Source organism: Rhyacophila brunnea, unplaced genomic scaffold (genome assembly GCF_057557595.1).
Source record: "Rhyacophila brunnea isolate RB1 unplaced genomic scaffold, BYU_Rbru_1.0 scaffold_3, whole genome shotgun sequence".
Lineage (NCBI taxonomy): Eukaryota > Metazoa > Arthropoda > Insecta > Trichoptera > Rhyacophilidae > Rhyacophila > Rhyacophila brunnea.
In genome coordinates, this window is record NW_028232965.1 from 29,506,023 (window position 1) to 29,525,765 (window position 19,743).

The window sequence follows — 19,743 nt, forward strand, 5'->3', positions numbered from 1 at the left end:
AGTGCGGTCATTTTTCTGTCATGTGGTGTTATCAGTAATATACATACCTACTACATATTCATTTATTTTTATTTCATCCAGGTCGAAGCATCTATTTGTCGATATTTTCATTACCTTTTTTTATAATAGGGGGTCTTAATAATAATACTGTTGGATTCAGATTCGTACATAAGTAGAAAGTTCTCATCTGGATTATTTCCATTTACTTGGTAAATACTCGATTCAAAGCTAAGTAAGAAAACGCCGCAAATCCTCGAAGAATCAAAGAAATATGGTTGAACCAGGTTTGTGCAAAATTACTTATTGTTCACCACTTCAGGGCTCGAAATGGACCGGAGTGTACCGGAGAGCCGTTCTGGTAGATGAAATCTCCAAAATTATCGCTCCGTCTGGTGGAAAAATTAATTTGACCATCTTAGCTAAATATACCTACCATATAACAAAAAAATCGGGTCTTTTTACTGGTTCTCCGCCACCGGCCGCTATCATCTGTCAGTGAGCGCAGTGTTGCCAACCGAACTATAATTATAGTACATTTTGATTCGCGTACTATTCGAAAAGTTACATTTTCGTCCGCGTACTATTAAAAAAGTATAGTACGTCAAAAATACCACAATTAAAAAAATGCTATTTTTTTATAGTACTTATTCCACTTTAATTAATATATTAGGACCGGTTTCGTCCGCCTCAGTGGGACATTTTCAACGTTGAAAATGTCCCACTGAGGCGGACGAAACCGGTCCTAATATATTAATTAAAGTGGAATAAGTACTATAAAAAATAGCATAAATAAGATCTCAGTGTGCGATTTTAGTCAATGGACATGGTTTTGCGTTGTATACCTACTCTAAAAAACTAACGTGACAGTTAATGACGGCGGCCGGTGTTAGCATTTTTCGGTCGTAAGAGGTGTTATAATTAAGTAGGACATCGGAATTTCTCGAATTCTCCGTTTTGTTTGCCACAAACAAAAAACTTTCATTTTCTCTACACCTACTATAATTTTTGCCGAAATACTATAATGGCTTGGACCGCGTACTATAATTCGATGACAAAAAGATAGCTAAAATTCAAAATGGCGACTGACAGATTACGATGACGGAGAACCAGTAAAAAGCACCAAAAAATCTAACACTTATTTTTATAAAATATACGTATAATTAGATAAATGTGTTATTATTTTCGGAATATTATTTAGCGCTTCAGTTCATAAAATTTTCCATTTCGAGCGCTGCACCACTTTAATGGTGTAAATTTTTTTGTTTGTGACAAACAAAACGGAGAATTCGAGAAATTCCGATGTCCTACTTAATTATAACACCTCTTACGACCGAAAAATGCTAACACCGGCCGCCGTCATTAACTGTCACGTTAGTTTTTTAGAGTAGGTATACAACGCAAAACCATGTCCATTGACTAAAATCGCACACTGAGATCTTATTTATGCTATTTTTTATAGTACTTATTCCACTTTAATTAATATATTAGGACCGGTTTCGTCCGCCTCAGTGGGACATTTTCAACGTTGAAAATGTCCCACTGAGGCGGACGAAACCGGTCCTAATATATTAATTAAAGTGGAATAAGTACTATAAAAATAGCATAAATAAGATCTCAGTGTGCGATTTTAGTCAATGGACATGGTTTTGCGTTGTATACCTACTCTAAAAAACTAACGTGACAGTTAATGACGGCGGCCGGTGTTAGCATTTTTCGGTCGTAAGAGGTGTTATAATTAAGTAGGACATCGGAATTTCTCGAATTCTCCGTTTTGTTTGTCACAAACAAAAAACTTTCATTTTCTCTACACCTACTATAATTTTTGCCGAAATACTATAATGGCTTGGACCGCGTACTATAATTCGATGACAAAAAGATAGCTAAAATTCAAAATGGCGACTGACAGATTACGATGACGGAGAACCAGTAAAAAGCACCAAAAAATCTAACACTTATTTTTATAAAATATACGTATAATTAGATAAATGTGTTATTATTTTCGGAATATTATTTAGCGCTTCAGTTCATAAAATTTTCCATTTCGAGCGCTGCACCACTTTAATGGTGTAAATTTTTTTGTCAACTAATTATTAATGGAAAGACATTGTTAAATAGTGAACCCCAATTTTAAGTTTTTGAAGGCTGACAAAAAAACGTAAATAGCGGGAAAACGTAAATGTATTGAAATATATTAAAAAATCATTCAAATTAGTTTGCTACATATTTTTGCCTTGTTTATGTAATACTCATTCAATTTCATAAATTGATTTGAAGGTTTCGTCTTATATGTCATCAAAAGGGAACTCAGAAATAATGGGAACTGAAATACCTAACAGGTGCTGAGTAACAAGCAACCGATCTCGAGTGTGGAAGAATATGGGATAAACTTAAACACGTGCTAAGAATACGCTTGTCCTTCGTTCTGACAACTGCTTTCGGTTTATGCACAGACACTCATTCAATATTGGTGTATTTGAAGGTTGCAACACACACTATTGTACATCTATAATATGGGGTTCAGTTTCGTAGGACACACATATTCAAAACTGTGTCAAAATGTAGTGTATTGGGGTATAGCCTATGGGAATTGTATTTATTAATCTGTTCTGCGGTTATTAATACTAGCTAGTATAACGTTCGAGGCAAAATGACCTAAGTATAAGTAACTTATTTACATAGTAACAAACAAAACGTAAAAATGATATAAATAATGAGAACGAAAAACGCTACCATAATATTTGAGCCACTCGATGATGATTATTCTAGAATAATCAAAAGTAGGTACATAGTCCGGTAATTTATGTGTATCATCGCCAGTTCATTTAGTTGCTCTTGACTTACATTTGGAAACAAGCTTTGTACCTTTTCTAACAGACTTGAAAATAGACTCCATTAAATTGTGTTAAACTGCCCCCCCCTACCATATGACCTTGGTAGATTCACAATCTTATTTGAAAAACTATTAATAATAAACTACCTAATCACTGGTATTGAAAAAAATTAATAATCATAATATTACAAAACAAAAAATGTGTGCAACATATTATACTTTATTTCTTCACAATATAACGGTTTGATGTACAGATTGGAGTACATATTATCTCTTTTAACATCTTCTATGCCTCACGATATTACCATAGCAGTATCTGACAGGCCACAAAATTTTAACGACACGTTTAATGTAGAGTACTCTTAGACTGCAAAATCTTTGCGAGACCTGGCGGCGGCGCTCGTGTTGTATCTTGTCTATGGTTTTCGATTTCGAAGTATTGAAAGTACTGAAACGCGAGAGCAGGGGATGTAGTTCTCCAAGCCGCCCGCCGCCTATCACCGTAAAGATTTCGCACTGTACTAAAATTGCTGTAACACCGATAATTTGTGGCTTAGTATTTCATAATTATTCAAACAGATGTCACTGTGTGTTTAATTTTTTAGATTGTGTTAAAGTTTTAAATATTTCGATTTATTTAATAGTCAATCAAATAAGTAACACCAGTGGATTTTCTTTTTATCCATTCCTGAATAACGTATCAATCACTATACTAAACAAAGGAATGGTAAAAAAATGTAGAAATAAAATGTAACTTTATTTGTTATCTCTGTTAATTTGTCCACAGTGGTTATTTTCCTTGAACCCATATAATTACGACTGTTCATACTTTTACTTTCAGGAATAGTTATGAAGAATGTCTATCATACCAATTTAAACAGTGTCAATGAAAGAGTACGTCAAATACTTACTAATTCCATAGAAAATAAGTCTAATCAAGCTGCATGGCTATTGAAAGCTATCTCCGTGATTGACCTGACAACATTAGCTGGAGACGACACTCGGTCTAATGTGAGCAGGCTGTGTCAAAAGGTACCTAATAATTACATCTCATTATTGTATAAGGTTTCCGTAGTTAACAATAATATTGCGATTGTCATGTTTGTATGAGACTAAATGAAATCAATTTATTTTGGATGTGATTATAATCCATCAACCTATATTTTATAGAAAGCACAAGTATTTTATAACGTAGCATAGATGTACTTTTAAATTTCTAGTAATATAATGTCTCTGTCGTCACCCTCATGGTTGACTATTGAAATACCAACAAATTGTGAATCAGATTTCTCCACTTTTTGGTTTTATTTTGGGATGGATTTTTGTCAATAGGCTTATAGGAATTGAGTTGTGAAAATGTAAAATATATACACGCTTCAGCAAATCAGTTTTAATATAATTTGATTTCATTGAGATTTTGAAGAAACTATTTTTATTTGTTTAACCTGCTTATGTGAAAGTCGTTTTCAAATTAATCACGAGGAAACCGATGAGACCTTGTCATATTACTTGATCCGAATGGCATCAGTCACGGCCTGATGCAGAAGTGAGAGAAAGAGAACATGTGAATCTATACAATATAAATTGAGTTGTAGTTTTCCCTTACAATTACGCAGTAGGTTCTTTGTACAATGGGAGAATAGTTTGACGATAACTGCAATCAGTGCCCAAAAAAAGACCATAACTTATAATGTTTACGACAAATGGAAAATTGATCATTTTTGTGATAGTATAAGACAGGTATTGGTCAATTTGTACCTAACGGCTCAGTGTCCTCAGTCAAAATAATATGTTTGTTCAAGTTGAAGAATGATAATGGATAGTAGATCGCTGTCTGTTTGAAGTTCATCAACAACTGCCCAGTACAGCATTACAGAAAATAAAATATTACCTAAAGAAACTTTTATTTTAATACTTGAAGTGTATTAGTTACATTTTACATCTCATTGTGACCAACATAAAAACTGTTTATTTAATTATGTAGATTTATTGTTTTTAGGAATAATTCTTAACTACTGTTTAAGCATCGACTTATACTTATAGTGTCGTGGGTCCCAGGTTCGAGTTCTGGGTCTGGCAAATACACATGGTTTTTTAATTTGTGTTAGAGTTCGAGTAAGAGTAAGAGTATGTACCAATTATTTTTAGCAAGTGGCTAACATCCATTCTTCATAAAAACAATATTCTGTTGCCCTTATGATCTTATTAGGATCGGACATGGTTAAAAAAAAATCCGGTGGAAATTGTATTTATTGATCCAATCAGATGTATCACTTACAGTTATTTAAAATACTTTAATTTATAATGAATTTTTTTTAGAATCATCTACTTACAAAAAAAAATGGATATTTAATTATAAAGCCATTACAAGTTAGTCTAATTAATTTTAATTTATATGAAAATTTATTTCAGGCAGTCAACCCACTTCCGTTAGAATATTTTGCTGCGTTGGGATTCAATGTTGATGATGAGGGGTTTGTGCCCATTACAACAGCGGCTGTGTGTGTGTATCCCTCGAGAGTCGCAGATGCTGCTTCTGTCATTGCGGCGATGTCATTGAATAATCCTATAGAAATTGCTGCCGGTAAATTTAGTCGTTTTAAGACGAAAAAACTAATTTTTCTTTTAAATTACCATTTCATACATTGACAACTTTACTGTCTACGTAATAAATTATTATGCACTGATATATAATATATAAATATACTTAGCGCCTGCCAACGAATAAAAAATGAAAAGAAAGGAACATACTGATTTATTGGAGTATAAAAACGGGCAACCAAATTCGCCATTTTGGAAAGCGACAATTTTTCGTAAACAAATATCATGTGGTCTGTACGTGTGCGATAAACTTCGTATGTGTTTGTAATTTTGTATATTTTATGTTTGTGTATCATGCAATGTCGGCCATATTTGCCGGCCTTTCTGATTGCTATGATTTGTGCATATGGTCATTCCTTCTTTTTTTTATTCGTATAACGTGCCGGCTTTTAATGTCGTGGGTCTCGGGCTCGAATCTCAGGTCTACCATCAATCACGTGTTGTTTTATTTAATGTGTGTTTGGCACCAGAGTATGGACTTAATAGGTTTAGTAAGTGGCCAACATCCATTTGTCGTAAAACAAAAAAAATATGTTCTTGAACATTTTTGTGATGCGGTCAAGTTCTACGTCGGATTGTCGAGCCAATTATAAAAAAATATTTAAGTGCTTGTACTTAGCTTACTAATATTGAATAGAATTCTATTGCGTATTCAACCATTTTTTAAAGATTGGGTTTCCTTTTTTATCAGTCTATCAGTATGTAATAAATAAGTCAATGTATCTATTACATTATAGGTATAAAGCACACATAATGAGACTGACTTAGAATATTATTCAAAATTTATGATCGTTTAGTATTTTTTTTTTGATTATATTTTTTTTATATTCTTTTTATTCTATAGTGGCAACTGGCTTCCCAACGGGTCAATATTCTCTATCGACACGTATTCAAGAAATCACTTTTGCCATCGAAAGTGGCGCAACTGAAATAGATGTTGTCATTGATCGTAGTCTTGTACTGACTGGCCAATGGGATTTATTGTATAAAGAACTTCAAAACATGCGACATGCTTGTGGAAGCACTCATATAAAGGTTATTCTGGCGATAGGTGAACTTGGAACTATGGCAAATGTGAGTGTTTTAGGCAATTATTATTAACCTTGAATCAGTTTTTTCATATCGCTTTCGCCCCTGTAGTGCAATGTATAAGGCGATGGTTTCTCACCCGGGGGTTCTGGGCTCGATCTTCGGTGAGGTTTCAGCACATTTATGTGATTTTATATAAAGCCTGGATGTTTCTGTTGCACTGCTTTTATTACTGTTTCCCTACTATCCCAAGGAGAAATTTTATATCCTGTTTGAAAAAGATTAAACAATAACAAAAATAAGTTAAAACATATATTATATACATGCTTGCTAATGAAAGTGTAAATTTCTTCAAAAAACATTAATTTTTTGCGGCAAAATGTCACATTTTTAATGTGAAGTTTTTAGCACTCACAAAATTAACTTTGGTTGTGAGAGTGTATACAGTAACAATATTTTTTTGAAGAATCAAGGTTTGATTTTTTGAAGGCTTGTTGCCAAACATTCATCATATCATTATGTGCTGAAAATTAAGTTAATTATAACTTTGTAATAAATTAAGAATCATTAAATTAAGCCATAATAATAGAGTTTAATATTTTTTCAACTAAAATATAAGGTCTATAAAGCTGCAATGATATCTATGATGGCTGGATGCGATTTCATTAAAACGTCAACTGGAAAAGAAACTGTGAATGCTACACTGGCTGTAGGAGTTGTTATGTGCCGAGCTATCCGACAACATTATATGAATACTGGAATCAAGGTTACATTTTAATTTATTTATTATTTTGTTATATTATATCATAATTATAGTAGTTTATTTTCTCCATTTTCATGTTAAAATATGTCTTGATGCAAATGGTTTTCACTGTGAATTATAGGCAATGATTTCAAAAGATAGTTTACTCTACGTGCAGGGTGGGATTTTGTCTCTTCTACAAATGTAGTTTATTAACTCCTGTCCCTTGCCAATTTTCTCCATTTTCCGGCATTTCCATCTTGTTTCAGTCCTCTTTTACAAGTCAATACACTTCTTAGTCTGACATTAGGTCCCTACGTCCTACCGGGTCAAAATCTTTGGTGTTCTATTGTCAGCCATTCTTTTGATATAGTTCACTCATTGCAGTCTTTGTCATTTACAAAATCTACCAATTGTGTACTGTTCAATTAAGTTATCCAGCTCACAGTTAATCTTTATTTTGTAAGCCCCATTTTCTACAGTGAGTTTACGGATTTTATGCAATATTTTTCTGAAAAAGACTACTAGGTACTGCTAGACAATGGATTATAAGTGATAACTTTGAAGGATATCACTTATATTAATGCTATTATCACTAAACTTATGTTGACTGATTTCATTCATTAAAATATAAATGTTCACAGTTCAAGAATGTAGAATAATAATATGTACATACGTACCATGGAATTGAAAGAGGTCATCTCGCTAAAATCTTATGTTTAAAGGTCTATGATAAAATTCTAATGCTACACTGATGGTTTATATTGTTTATAACATTACATGTCCATTTTTGATATCAGATTGGCTTAAAACCTGCCGGTGGCATAAAAACTTGGAGAGATGCAATCAACTGGTTGATTCTGGTGAAGGAAGAACTCGGAAGTGATTGGCTCACACCGAAGCTTTTCCGGATTGGCGCGTCTAGTTTGCTTGGAGATATTGAAAAATGGTTCTACGAATATATCAATGATCGCATAGGAGACCCTAATGACTTCTGTTTCATTTAAATAAAATTATATGAGAGTAAAGTATCTGAATTATCGTTAGTGTAATTATTATGTTAATATATTAGCCTCGTGGAGAAGAAGGCGTACAGTAATAATTATAAATCTATGCATGTGTTACCCAATTCATATCATTATCTATTTTTAAATAAAAACTCTTCATAAATTTTTAATAAAAATAAAATATAATATCAAAGTGTTGTTTTTTATTAGATAATAACAATGTCAACATAAATGGGTACCTACAGAAATGGAGTTATGCTGATGTCAAAAGTTATCAGCTAAATTATTCAGATACCTATGATAAAACTCTTGACATCCTTTCTAGGCATGTTGAAGTATGTAATAGTTATATTCATAATATTTTGAACAGTCAACAATATAGTAACAATGTATCAGTAGGTAAATTTAAAATCTATCAAATAAACAATAATCATTTCACATAGTCAGCATAATAATAATATACTTCAAAATAATTTTGATTTACGATTTGAAACATGTGTTGTATTAAATACTTTACTATGTGACATTTTATGAAAATAACAATGATTTTTAAACTGTATTTCCAAAAAATACAGCCAAAATGTTGTTTTCCTGAATTAATTTTTTTTAATACCTAACTGAAATTTGGTTAGTACGTTGATGTCTTTTTAGATTAGGTTTCTTCAAAATTTTCTTATTAAGAAGAACAAACGTATTCAAAATTAAGCATTAACTTGTGGAATTCACTTATTAATTATCTTATCCACCTATCTTTAAAACAATTATTGCATTAACAAAATATCTTTTTAAAAAACTTTAATAAATAATGTAACTTAAACGCTAAACATTAAAATATGGTGTTGTCTGTAAACACTAAACAGAAACAATGAATCTCTTCCTCATATTCCTCATTGAGAATATTAAATGTTATGTATGTTATGTTAATGCATCTTAATAAATTATTTATTTACACAATACACCCACAGGATTTGTATAACACCAAAAGGTAAAAAATATTTCCTTCGGATAGAATTAAATCTAATCGTATTTGGCAGCATTCATCTCTCACTCGATATACCTACATCATCATTTGAAGCTCTTTGTATTATCCATCGTTATTTATTAGGAGTGTTAGTTCAGACTCTTCCAAATGAGCCTTCTGCATGGAATCCGTGGTGTGGATGTGCGTCATAGTTGACTACTTGAAGTTTACCATGTTTGTCAATAAATCCGTAATGTCCCTTCACAATACCTTCATTATTTCTTTCTTCATAACGAAATTGGCGGTTTTTCCTGTAAAAATATATATAATATAACGTATAATAATAATTATGATTAATGTCCGAATGTCCCATTGAAATTTTTTAGTACCTGCATAAGTGTCATGCGACGTAACTGAATTCTTACATCAATAAAAGAAATATTCCACTTTTTAAATTGAAAGTAAGTATAATTTTAAGAGTAATAATATTATAGTTCCAAATTTAATTCAGAATTTGGTATTAAATTTTTTTTTCATTAGTGTTTATCGTCATAAACCTAACCTAAATTGGAAATAAATAACTTTGAACAGCCTCAGAACTATACAGAATTATATGTTGGTATTACAAAAATATCTTGAAAAATCTTTCGCTTATGGGGCGAGTACTTAATTCATTAAACTAAGTTACCGTCCTTTGTGGATAATTTCTAATAACTACATAACTGAGGTATTTTCCAATTCTGTCATATGACTACCATTCTTAAGTTTAGTGTGTATCCAATACTTCTTGGATAAATAATAATTTGTTTTACGAACTTAGATTAGGTATTTGTTAAAACATTTGGCGAAATATAGATAATAATATATTATACCGATTAAATCAATAGTTCGTCTTTATATAATAATATAAGTATTTTAACCTTTTTTTCATTTCTTTGAAACATTTGAATTAGTTTCAACTACAACAGTACTGTCACACAGTTGTAAACCATTATATTATATCAATTTATAATTTTTTCATATAAATTTTTTTTTTTTTTTTTCCGACTATGTCCGATCCTAATAGGATCATATGGGCCTCCACAGAGTAGAGGTTTGTATTAACAGATTTTGTTTTTTACGAGAAATGCCACTTGCTCAACCTATTAGGTCTATACCCTGACTCACACACAAATTGAAAAACAATATGTGTACTTGCCAGACCCAGGATTCGAACCTGAGACCCACGGCGTGATAGTCCAACGCTAAACGCAATTTAGTTGGAAAAATATTTGTACCGAGTATGACTTGGAAGTCACTATTATCACATGCCGGGCGTTTATCCAATTAAACAATTGATCTAATCAATAATCCCACTAAAATGTCTTAAAAATACGTGCCTTGAGGTGTCATCAAATCATGTATATTCATTAGAAATAACTAACACTTCAAATGTTTGGTTGTAAGTTTTATAATAATTGTGGTTAATGGATGTTAACCACTAATGCTCAACCTATAAGGTCCAAACACACATTGAAAATTAACATGTGAATTTGCCAGACCCGGGATTCAAACCAGGGACATACAAATTTATAAGCCAACTCGGTAGCCGCTTGGCCATTAGATAAATAAATAGTAATGGATATAGGTAGGTACCTCGTACCAATTATATATCTGCTTATTGTTGGAATCTTAAGTATTACATCATATTTTGTAAATTTTAATTCCTGCCATCGAGACATTCATGAAATTCTATTATAGCCGAATAAAAAAATATACTGGGGTATTTATTGATATTTGTTACTGAAACCGTGTGAGATGAATTATGTTATTCTGAATAGAGATAATCGTGTTTACCCTTTGCCTGTATCGAATCCGAATTTGTAGCTGTGAGGTCCCTGTTGACCGTGCATTTGGAACTCAGTTCTCTCCCCACCGTTTCCATGGTGGTGGTGATGATCTGCTGCACCTTCTTCGTGTGATACTCCCCCTAAGGCAGCTTCTGCTCCTCCCAAGCCAACACCTGCGTGTTGAGCTGGTGCAGCGAAGCTATTTCCTATAATACATTAAATATATTATGAATAGTTCATGAAGTATATATTTTTTGCAGCTGCTATAACTGCTTTGAACAAAGAGTTTGGACTATTAAAGAGGGACTTTGTGAAACTCAATTTATATTACAGAAAAGATAATATTCTCACTACATTGTAAATAAAATACAAATGGCGGTTGCCATTGCTATTCTTGCTATCGTAACCTAATGTCATTTGCAATCTTATGTGATTATTCACCCACGATGGCCGCGGGGCTTAAGCGTTGGCCTATTGCGTCGTGGGTCTCAGGTTCGAATCCTGGGTCTGACAAATACACATATTGTTTTTTCAATTTGTGTATGAGTCAGAGTATGGATCTAATAGGTTGAGCAAGTGGCTGACATCCATTTCTCGTAAAAACAAAAATCTGTCAATACAAACCTCCACTCTGTGGAGGCCCATATGATCCTATTAGGATCGGACATGGTCGAAAGACAAGAAAAAGTTCATCTAAAAATCGAAACAATGAGGCTCACAAATGAACCTGAAATTTAATGTCAAATGATTTTCAGCTAACTCATCATTATCTTTGGTAGCCTTATAATCAGGTTTCCTTTCATAATAGTTATAAAATATCTACATAGATTTTCTTCAACATTTTGGCTGTGAATAATGATATTATTCAATGATTATGTACTTCATAGTTTGTATAAGGGACAATTATTATTGCTGGATAGATCCAGTCATACAGTGGTACTACCCAAAACATAGAAAATGCGTAAAAGGTAGACCTAGAGGCTGTTGGATAGACATCATTGTATGTCAATTAAAAAAATGATAAATTAGCATTCAAAAAATGGCAACACTCAATTGCCATTGCATTTATTGTTAGTTCTATTAATTATAGTCGACATCTTTGTATTTTGCCCCTTTAGTGCCAAAAAAAGAGTGGAATTATATTTACCTCCATGATGAAAAGTGTTGAAACCAGTTTCCGATGCCACTGGTTCATTATTAGACACGGATGCTCGGGCGATGGTTTTGTCAATGAATTGTTGCTAAAAACAAAGAAATGAACACCATTTATCCAGCTGTAAGTTATATGAAGTATTAAAAAAGATGTCTGTCTTGATTTTGTTCTATTGATTATAAGATGAAAAACTGATTAAAAATTAAATTGTTCTAAATGTATTTTTTCAAAAATTTTAATGAGCAATATTTAATTTGTGTAGTTTCATAAAATGATATATTTCATACATAATAATGTGTAGATAAGATATGCTAATTGTTCCTCTTAACAGTTGCGTTTATTTAAAATAATATATTATTGAAAAGTAAACTCTGTAGGTATATCATAATACCTAATATATCTTAGGTAGGTACCTATTTTATAGAGTGTTTTTTTTTTTAAATTATTGTTATAATTATTATAAACCATTACCTGTTGTCTAGATTCATTTTCTTTTCTGGATTGATGTTTCAGTTGAGAGTCCTCAAACTTTTGCCTTTGTTTTTCCCGCGCCTGGCTCTTCAGGTAACCGTCAAGACTTCCCTCTTCTAATCTTTCGGCTTGCTTTGGGTCGTATGTGTACTTTTGGGGTTTCCCAGACTTCTTAATTTTAGTTACGTCGACTAATTCATCTCCGGCAAGTTCTATCACTGGAATTTTATTCAGTCCCTTCTTTGGCTTGTGGTCATCTGCATCAGGATTGTATTTCTTAGGATAGTATTTTGTAGGAACATTATTTATTGGCTTGATTGATTCGCTTTTAGGTGTTTCTAAAGATTGAGGTAATGTAGGGTAAGGGGCTTGTGGATTAATTTGTGGAAGAATATTGTAAATATTTGGATTTTGAGGTCTGACGTATTGAGGTGCCAGCGCATGAGGATTGGGCTCAAACTGCTGGGTGTTCGGTTCAACTCGGGGAGTTTCCAATTCTGTTGAAGGAATTGAAGGATAAGCGAAGAGTGGAATTGCGGGATCACCCTCAGGAAGAGGCAGATCTAATTGTTTAGATAATGGATTTATGGGCATGAATTGTTTATTGTCCTGGTTAGCATACTTTGGTGTAAAATCTGTCATCGATATCGGGATATAGGGCCCTTGGAAATTGTTAGGCCTGATCAGAATGAGCGGTTGCCCCTGCGGTTGCGGCTGCGGTTGGTATGGGGAATATTGTTGAATCGGTTGCAAATAACTTTTGGCGTTTGCATATAAATTTGTAGATTCAGCTCTGGGAGGCTGCAATACCAATGATGGAATGGGTAAAAGAAAACTTCCGGCTGTGGCCTTTGATTCTTCAGCTATTTCTTTTGGTTCGCTGCTATCGTAGGTTTGCGGTAGATAGCTGGATATCTCAGCAGCCGTGGCTACAGACGGATCACTCCTGAACATGGGCGCTTGGAGTATTTTAGATATCTGATCATATTTGAAATCATCCTTGGAAGAATTTGACTTCTGTTGATCGTAAAATGTTTGGGCTGCTATTAATGATGCAGTACATAGGAAAACCTGAAAAGAAATAACATTTTATCAGCATCTTAAAGAATTCAATTGTCATTAACTGCCTAAATTATTCAAATGACTCAGATTTTCAGTTTTATCATCCATTTTATTTATGAACTAGCAATACAACACCATACCTCTTGTAATGGTGTAATATAATAATGTATACCCGCCTAGTTACTAAGGGTATGACATTATTATTATCTATACTATAACAAAAGTTGTTTTACAGTGGTGGGTCTTGATATATATTATCATTGAATATTACGATTATGTATGTAAACCTAAATAATATTTTTATCGGTATATTTCCATAGAACTATAACTATATATTAAACATACCTACAATATTTATTATTAATGTCTACTATTACTAGTAATAGTATTTTTTGTGGATAAGTGCTGTCATACTGCCCTGCTAAGTAAAAAGACAGCGTTTTTGTTTTCAGTGAAATGAGAATACAAGTTTAGAACAACCTTTTCTCTTATATTATGTACATTTATTGGATTGTTTTGATATAATCTTTTAATATATAGTGTTTATTTAGAGATTATGTCAAAACAATCCAATATGAGAAAAGGTGTGTAGTTTAAAACTTGGGTTGTCATTTCACTAAAACCAAAAGCACCATCTTTTCATTTAGCAGGGCAGTATAGTGGTAAAGGTATAGAGATAAAGCCTAAATGTATGATTAAGTTAGCTACAAATCAATCTCGTAATTTTCCCAAACAGGGCCACACTCAGACGTAAAAAGCTCATTTTTTTAATGTCATGTTAACATTTTGCAACCCTGAATGTTTTTTTAATACTTACTCTTTCATGTTGAATAGATCCATTAAACTATTGTTTCTTATTAATTTAGTGTGTTTAAAAGAAAATTATTCTTTGTGGGGAAACCATGGCTGGAAATAAGTACAACTTTTCAAATTTTTATTTTTACAGAAAAGATGCCGTTCACGAGGAATTAGTCTACCTACACATTAAAGATCAAAGCAATATCATACTTTCATAAAGGAAAGTAAGTATCCAAATCAATAGTAAGTGAGTAGCTTAGTATCAAAGTGGAACATAAGCCATTTACAAAATTTTACAGGAGACTCACAAACATGTGTAAAAAGTGTCCGTTTTTCATATAATATACCAACTTTAAACTCAAAAATCTCTATGAAAACTACCATTTTTGATACTTTTAGTGGATTTTTTGAAAAGGGCATCACTTGCACTACTATAATCAATCAAAACATGAATTTAGTGCGAGGTGGCGTTTGTCCCACTTTGATACCAATGTACTCAAGTATTTGAGTGTACTATTTCAAAAAAATATAAATTACTACTTAATTATAAGCTCTGTTTTAATCTGAGTTAAGTACCTACTTCTAATATAATCATATTGTTTCATCAGGTTTTCAGGTTTTTATAGGTATCTAATCTGGACCGGAGCGCCGTTCCGGTTCGTGAAATCGGTAAAGTTATCACTCCGTCTCGTGGTAAAAATAATTTGACCGTCTGAGCTGGATATAACAAAAATCTAACACACCTATTTTTATAAAATACACATAAAATTTGAAAGCTATGTATTTTCAGAAAATTGTCGAGCGTTCCGGTTCGTAAACTTTTCCATTTCGAGTGCTATATCTAATAAATAAGGTGCATCTTTAAAACACAATTAATAATGATTTGTATATCAGAAATAACAATATGACAATAATATCACAATCCAAAGGTTAGATGGAAATATTATTGATATTATAAATTAAATTTATGAACAAACTTTTTCATAAATAACATTACTTTCATTTAACTGAATTTCATATTTCGGCACTTTGAAGTTTTGTACCTATCTATGATGCATATGTATATGTATGATCTGAAGAATATGTCGAAAGTCAAACCCTGGGTCACTGAAACCAATATTTATGGATGTGTAGGTATACCTATATCAGAAGAATAACGTTATGCATAGTAGGCACCACTAGTATATCTCATTTTTTTATTTATTTATTTGCGTAAACAGATAATATAAACATTCTGTTAGTGCGAATATGTTGTATTGGGATTTTATAAACTTATTTACATTTTTATCTTCATGTAAAATAAAACATTAGGTACCTAAATATTACGCTATTACCCACTTTATATGTGTTAAAAAATAAATTTTATTATTTTATAAGTACTTATAGTGTTTTATAAAAAACTGTTAATGTCTGAAAATCTCAATTCGGGCCTGCCAATAATTTTCATTGAAAACTGAAATGTCATTTTTTAACAATATTTCATAATATTGATTTGCATAGCAACGCGCGTAGGTACATGCAATTCCGATAAAAATGCTTTGCTTCAATGTTTCCTTTTATAGACAATAAGAATAGCTCTATCTCTCTTTTATTCAAAATTTTTGATAAATACAACTTTACTAAACCATGTGTGTAAAATGTATACAAAAGAATCACAATACATCTTTGAATTTATATTTTTTTCTATGAAATTTTTTATGGTAAGGAACCTCAAAATCAGTCAGCGCATGGACCTCTTCATCACTAGTTTTTTTAGTAATTATATATTTTAGTTATCACCGTGACAGTATTTTCAAATTATTTACGATGATATTAAATTTGTGATTGCAATTTTCTATCAATATAATATTACTTATTTAGGTTAGTGATGGTCGCGTGATGTTTCACTTGAATAATACTACATAAGATTTGAATACATACCTAATAGATAATTAATTGATTACTCTTATCAATGAAAATGATCGATATAAATGAATTATCGCTATTCCGTAACAATTTTATTAAAAGGAAAATTAGTTTCACTCTCACATTTTCCAAAACATTTTAATGTTTTCACACGAGTCTTATTGTTCTGTATTCGCGCAACGTAAACAAATAATCCGCAAATCCGTGAAAATAATGACTTTATTGTAGGTTCTAGATGACAATGATATTTTTACCTACCTACTTATTTACTATTTAAATTATTATATAACACTTCTATGCTACGGCTTATTTTTATGCAATATTTACGCGAGTCGCCCCTGCAAAATGTTAAATTCCGCTTTTAAACAGCAGGACATTTGTTTAAAATTTATTGACCACTGCATCTGTTAATTTTTGCTATATGAGGGTGGATTTGTTACCTGACCAATATGTAGGTATGTTCATATGGTGGTGAAGTACATGATATAAACCATATCTCGAATGTCCTGAAATGTGTAGGTACCTACCGAATGAGAAGAGTTGCTCAAGTCGGTCCAACACAGCCGTTGGTCCCATCGGGCCGTCCAACATGGTCTCCACGAATACCAAATTAGAACTTTGGCAATCGGAATTCCAATAAACATCGATTATGTTATTATTATTATTATACTATGGTATTAATGTTTTTTTTAATGCGGTCAAATTTTCCAAAGAATTGTTTGATTCTTAGCACATCCTGAATTCATATAGGACACGAGTTTCCATATAGCTCGAGGCTCGATTGAGCCCGAACAGTCCAATCGTATTATTGAGTAAAATGTATTAAATTGCAGTTTTCGTGTTCTGTCACTAGAGACATTACGCTCACCCTTAATAGGTACTGATTTAAAAATCAGCTACTCTAAAACTATGTCACACTTACCCAAGTGCACCTTAATCTTAAAACAATCAATTATTATCTTAGGTAGTGATAATTTATGGAACATTTTACATTATGATAAAAACCAGAGTAATTGGAACAACTCTCCCGGAAACCTTAAAATATACTAACTTCGACGTTATTTTGCCATAAGAAGAACTCAATTCTGAATTTGCATAATATTGTATTTAATTATAAAATTATATCTCTTTAATTCTTACTTTATTTACTTTAGGTACTTTATTTTTGAAAAATTCCAACATTTTAATCTTACGATTTCGAAATCAAGAAAAAAAGGCTGGATTGAAAACCCTAGTATGTAATCTATTCACTTATTAAAAAAACATTCATGGGTAGGTACATAAAAAAATTAACAAATTATCAAGGTACAAAATACTCTGTATAAAATAAACATTACCGCTCGTGTGTAATCTAAAATAAAATTCATTTAATGTATTGAATTGAATACATTTTTTATGAAAGTTTCATAAAGAAACCAAGGACGAATAATTTTGTTTCTAAACAAATAAGCATTGTGTGAAAGCACTGTTCACAAATCTTTGAAATGTTTTTATACGAATAACCCTGATTTTTTTTGTATTCCACCGTGAATAGAGTACATATTGTGAAAAGTTAGTCATATTTAGGAGAGTTTTTATTATTTCATCAGAAGTAACGACGCGTGGCCTTGTGGAATGTTATTTTGATTAAAACGCATCAATTTGTACACTGTGCATTGTCCGAACTACATTCAATTTTAATGATTGCAGTTGCGGACGTGCGTTGAGTTTCAAAACATACAAACAAATGACTGCCACGTATATTTGCTGTAGCGGCAAAAACAGGGAACGGGAAACGTTTACAAACCATTGTTTGTATTCGGACATTGCTTTATATTATATCTTGGTCAGGACTCAGGACTATGCATCATACGTAGATTGGTACGAATCCTGCAAATAGTTTTATACTTAAATACTTATATAATATATACTAATATTTTAAGTGTATGTATCGCCGATTATCGTATGAATTTGCATTTCATAAGACGTTTTATATAACTTTTCGTGTCCGTATATTCGTGTGAACATATTATATTTACGTTTAACAATCGGATCACATTTTTTGTTTTGTTTTTTAGGATCGTTTGTTCGGCCCTGATGTTGCGGTTACTGACCGTGGAATAAAACTTTTCCTTTCTACGCTGTCGCCAGAATTCGATCGAAAACCGTTAAACTTAATTTACTTTTCATTTCAAACATCTACTCGTACCGTGACACCACTGAATTTTGTGTCATTATAAACTTGACGTAAGAGAAAGCAAATTTAATGTCGATATTTTCAGTGAAATATTGTGATAACTGCACATTTATTATGTTTTTATTGCATCGATTTTTAAGAATGTAACTGAATACTGAAATGAAAAACATAATAAAAAGGAAACTATCGGGTAAGTAATATCTCGATTACTGTGAAAATAGCAACGGTAAAATGCATCGGTAATAAACAACTTTATTTGTTAAATAAATTAGCAAGATACCCACCAAAATAAGTAAGTATAAACAGTAAACACTAACCTAATCTGTTGAATTACATAATCGGGTTTGTAATTTAGTGAGGATCTTAACGATTCCCGAAGATGTTTCTGAGCACATATTTTTAACTGAAAATGATGTGTTTAACTGAAAAAATGTTTCTCAACCTTTTTACGTATGCGGACCGGTAAAAACTGGAAATTATCATTATGGCATTTCGTTTATTAGTTGTTAAATCGTTTACCATGATAGATATACATAATGGACATAGTATATCAATCTGATTGCGAATACAAAAAAATCTGTTGTTAATTGATATAATCAGAAACCAAATTCAGTAAATAAATTGTTAGTTGGTACTTCTGGAAATTTGAGTACATTTTAAAAAAATAGTGCAAAACTGCCCCATCTTTGCTAGAATAAGTTCATAACCATGGCTTCGGTGTTATTTTGGAAAGACGAAGAGCTGCATTGACATCCATTCTGTTTATCTGTTTTTTTGCCGATATGGTCTAATAAGTCTTTGCACGTATCTATAGTCTAACCTTCGCACCTTTATCTACCTATCCGAAAATGTGGACGATAATTTAATGGCTGTAGCTAAAAATGTTTATATTTTGTGTCTGGGTACCAAATTGAGTATTGACATAAAAAGACAACTCGAATAGTTTTCCTTATTTTCGATTACTAACTGCGCATCGATTAATGTCTTCTGAAGGGCTTACTTTTTTGAATGGTGATTTGCTTGAAATTTTTAGCATATTACGCATTAAACATGGAGGACAACAATTTGCGGACCGGCAGTTGGGAAACACTGCTCTAAACCATGTTTGTGCCAAACTATGTAGCCAGCGCGGCACGCAGTTTCTGGAGAAATCTGTGAATCTGTCGCTATTGTGTACCT

The 19,743-nt window shown here is 32.1% G+C and overlaps 2 protein-coding genes across 2 annotated transcripts in view; one reads left to right on the forward strand and one right to left on the reverse strand.

Annotated features, from left to right (window-relative positions):
- Positions 1-8,380, forward strand: Dera (deoxyribose-phosphate aldolase). The gene is made up of 6 exons (XM_085952600.1): positions 1-284; positions 3,672-3,862; positions 5,243-5,414; positions 6,276-6,505; positions 7,080-7,226; positions 8,003-8,380. Exons 1-6 carry the CDS (start codon positions 272-274, stop codon positions 8,207-8,209), a joined length of 960 nt encoding a protein of 319 aa, XP_085808726.1. The 5' UTR covers positions 1-271; the 3' UTR covers positions 8,210-8,380.
- Positions 8,378-19,743, reverse strand: part of LOC147068206 (uncharacterized) — a 21,998-nt gene continuing 10,632 nt past the window's right edge. The window contains exons 2-5 of the mRNA XM_085952599.1: positions 12,624-13,694; positions 12,147-12,240; positions 11,007-11,205; positions 8,378-9,481 (exon numbers count right to left, since the gene is read on the reverse strand). Of these exons, the coding sequence (XP_085808725.1) occupies positions 9,325-9,481; positions 11,007-11,205; positions 12,147-12,240; positions 12,624-13,694 (1,521 nt within the window). The 3' untranslated portion in view covers positions 8,378-9,324. The remainder of the gene's footprint in view (positions 9,482-11,006; positions 11,206-12,146; positions 12,241-12,623; positions 13,695-19,743) is intronic.

Excerpts from the sequence above, each read along its gene's own strand:
- Dera (XM_085952600.1), top strand. Across the intron at positions 5,415-6,275 it reads TCCTATAGAAATTGCTGCCG|TGGCAACTGGCTTCCCAACG; the intron begins GTAAATTTAGTC and ends TTTATTCTATAG. Across the intron at positions 7,227-8,002 it reads ATATGAATACTGGAATCAAG|ATTGGCTTAAAACCTGCCGG; the intron begins GTTACATTTTAA and ends TTTTGATATCAG.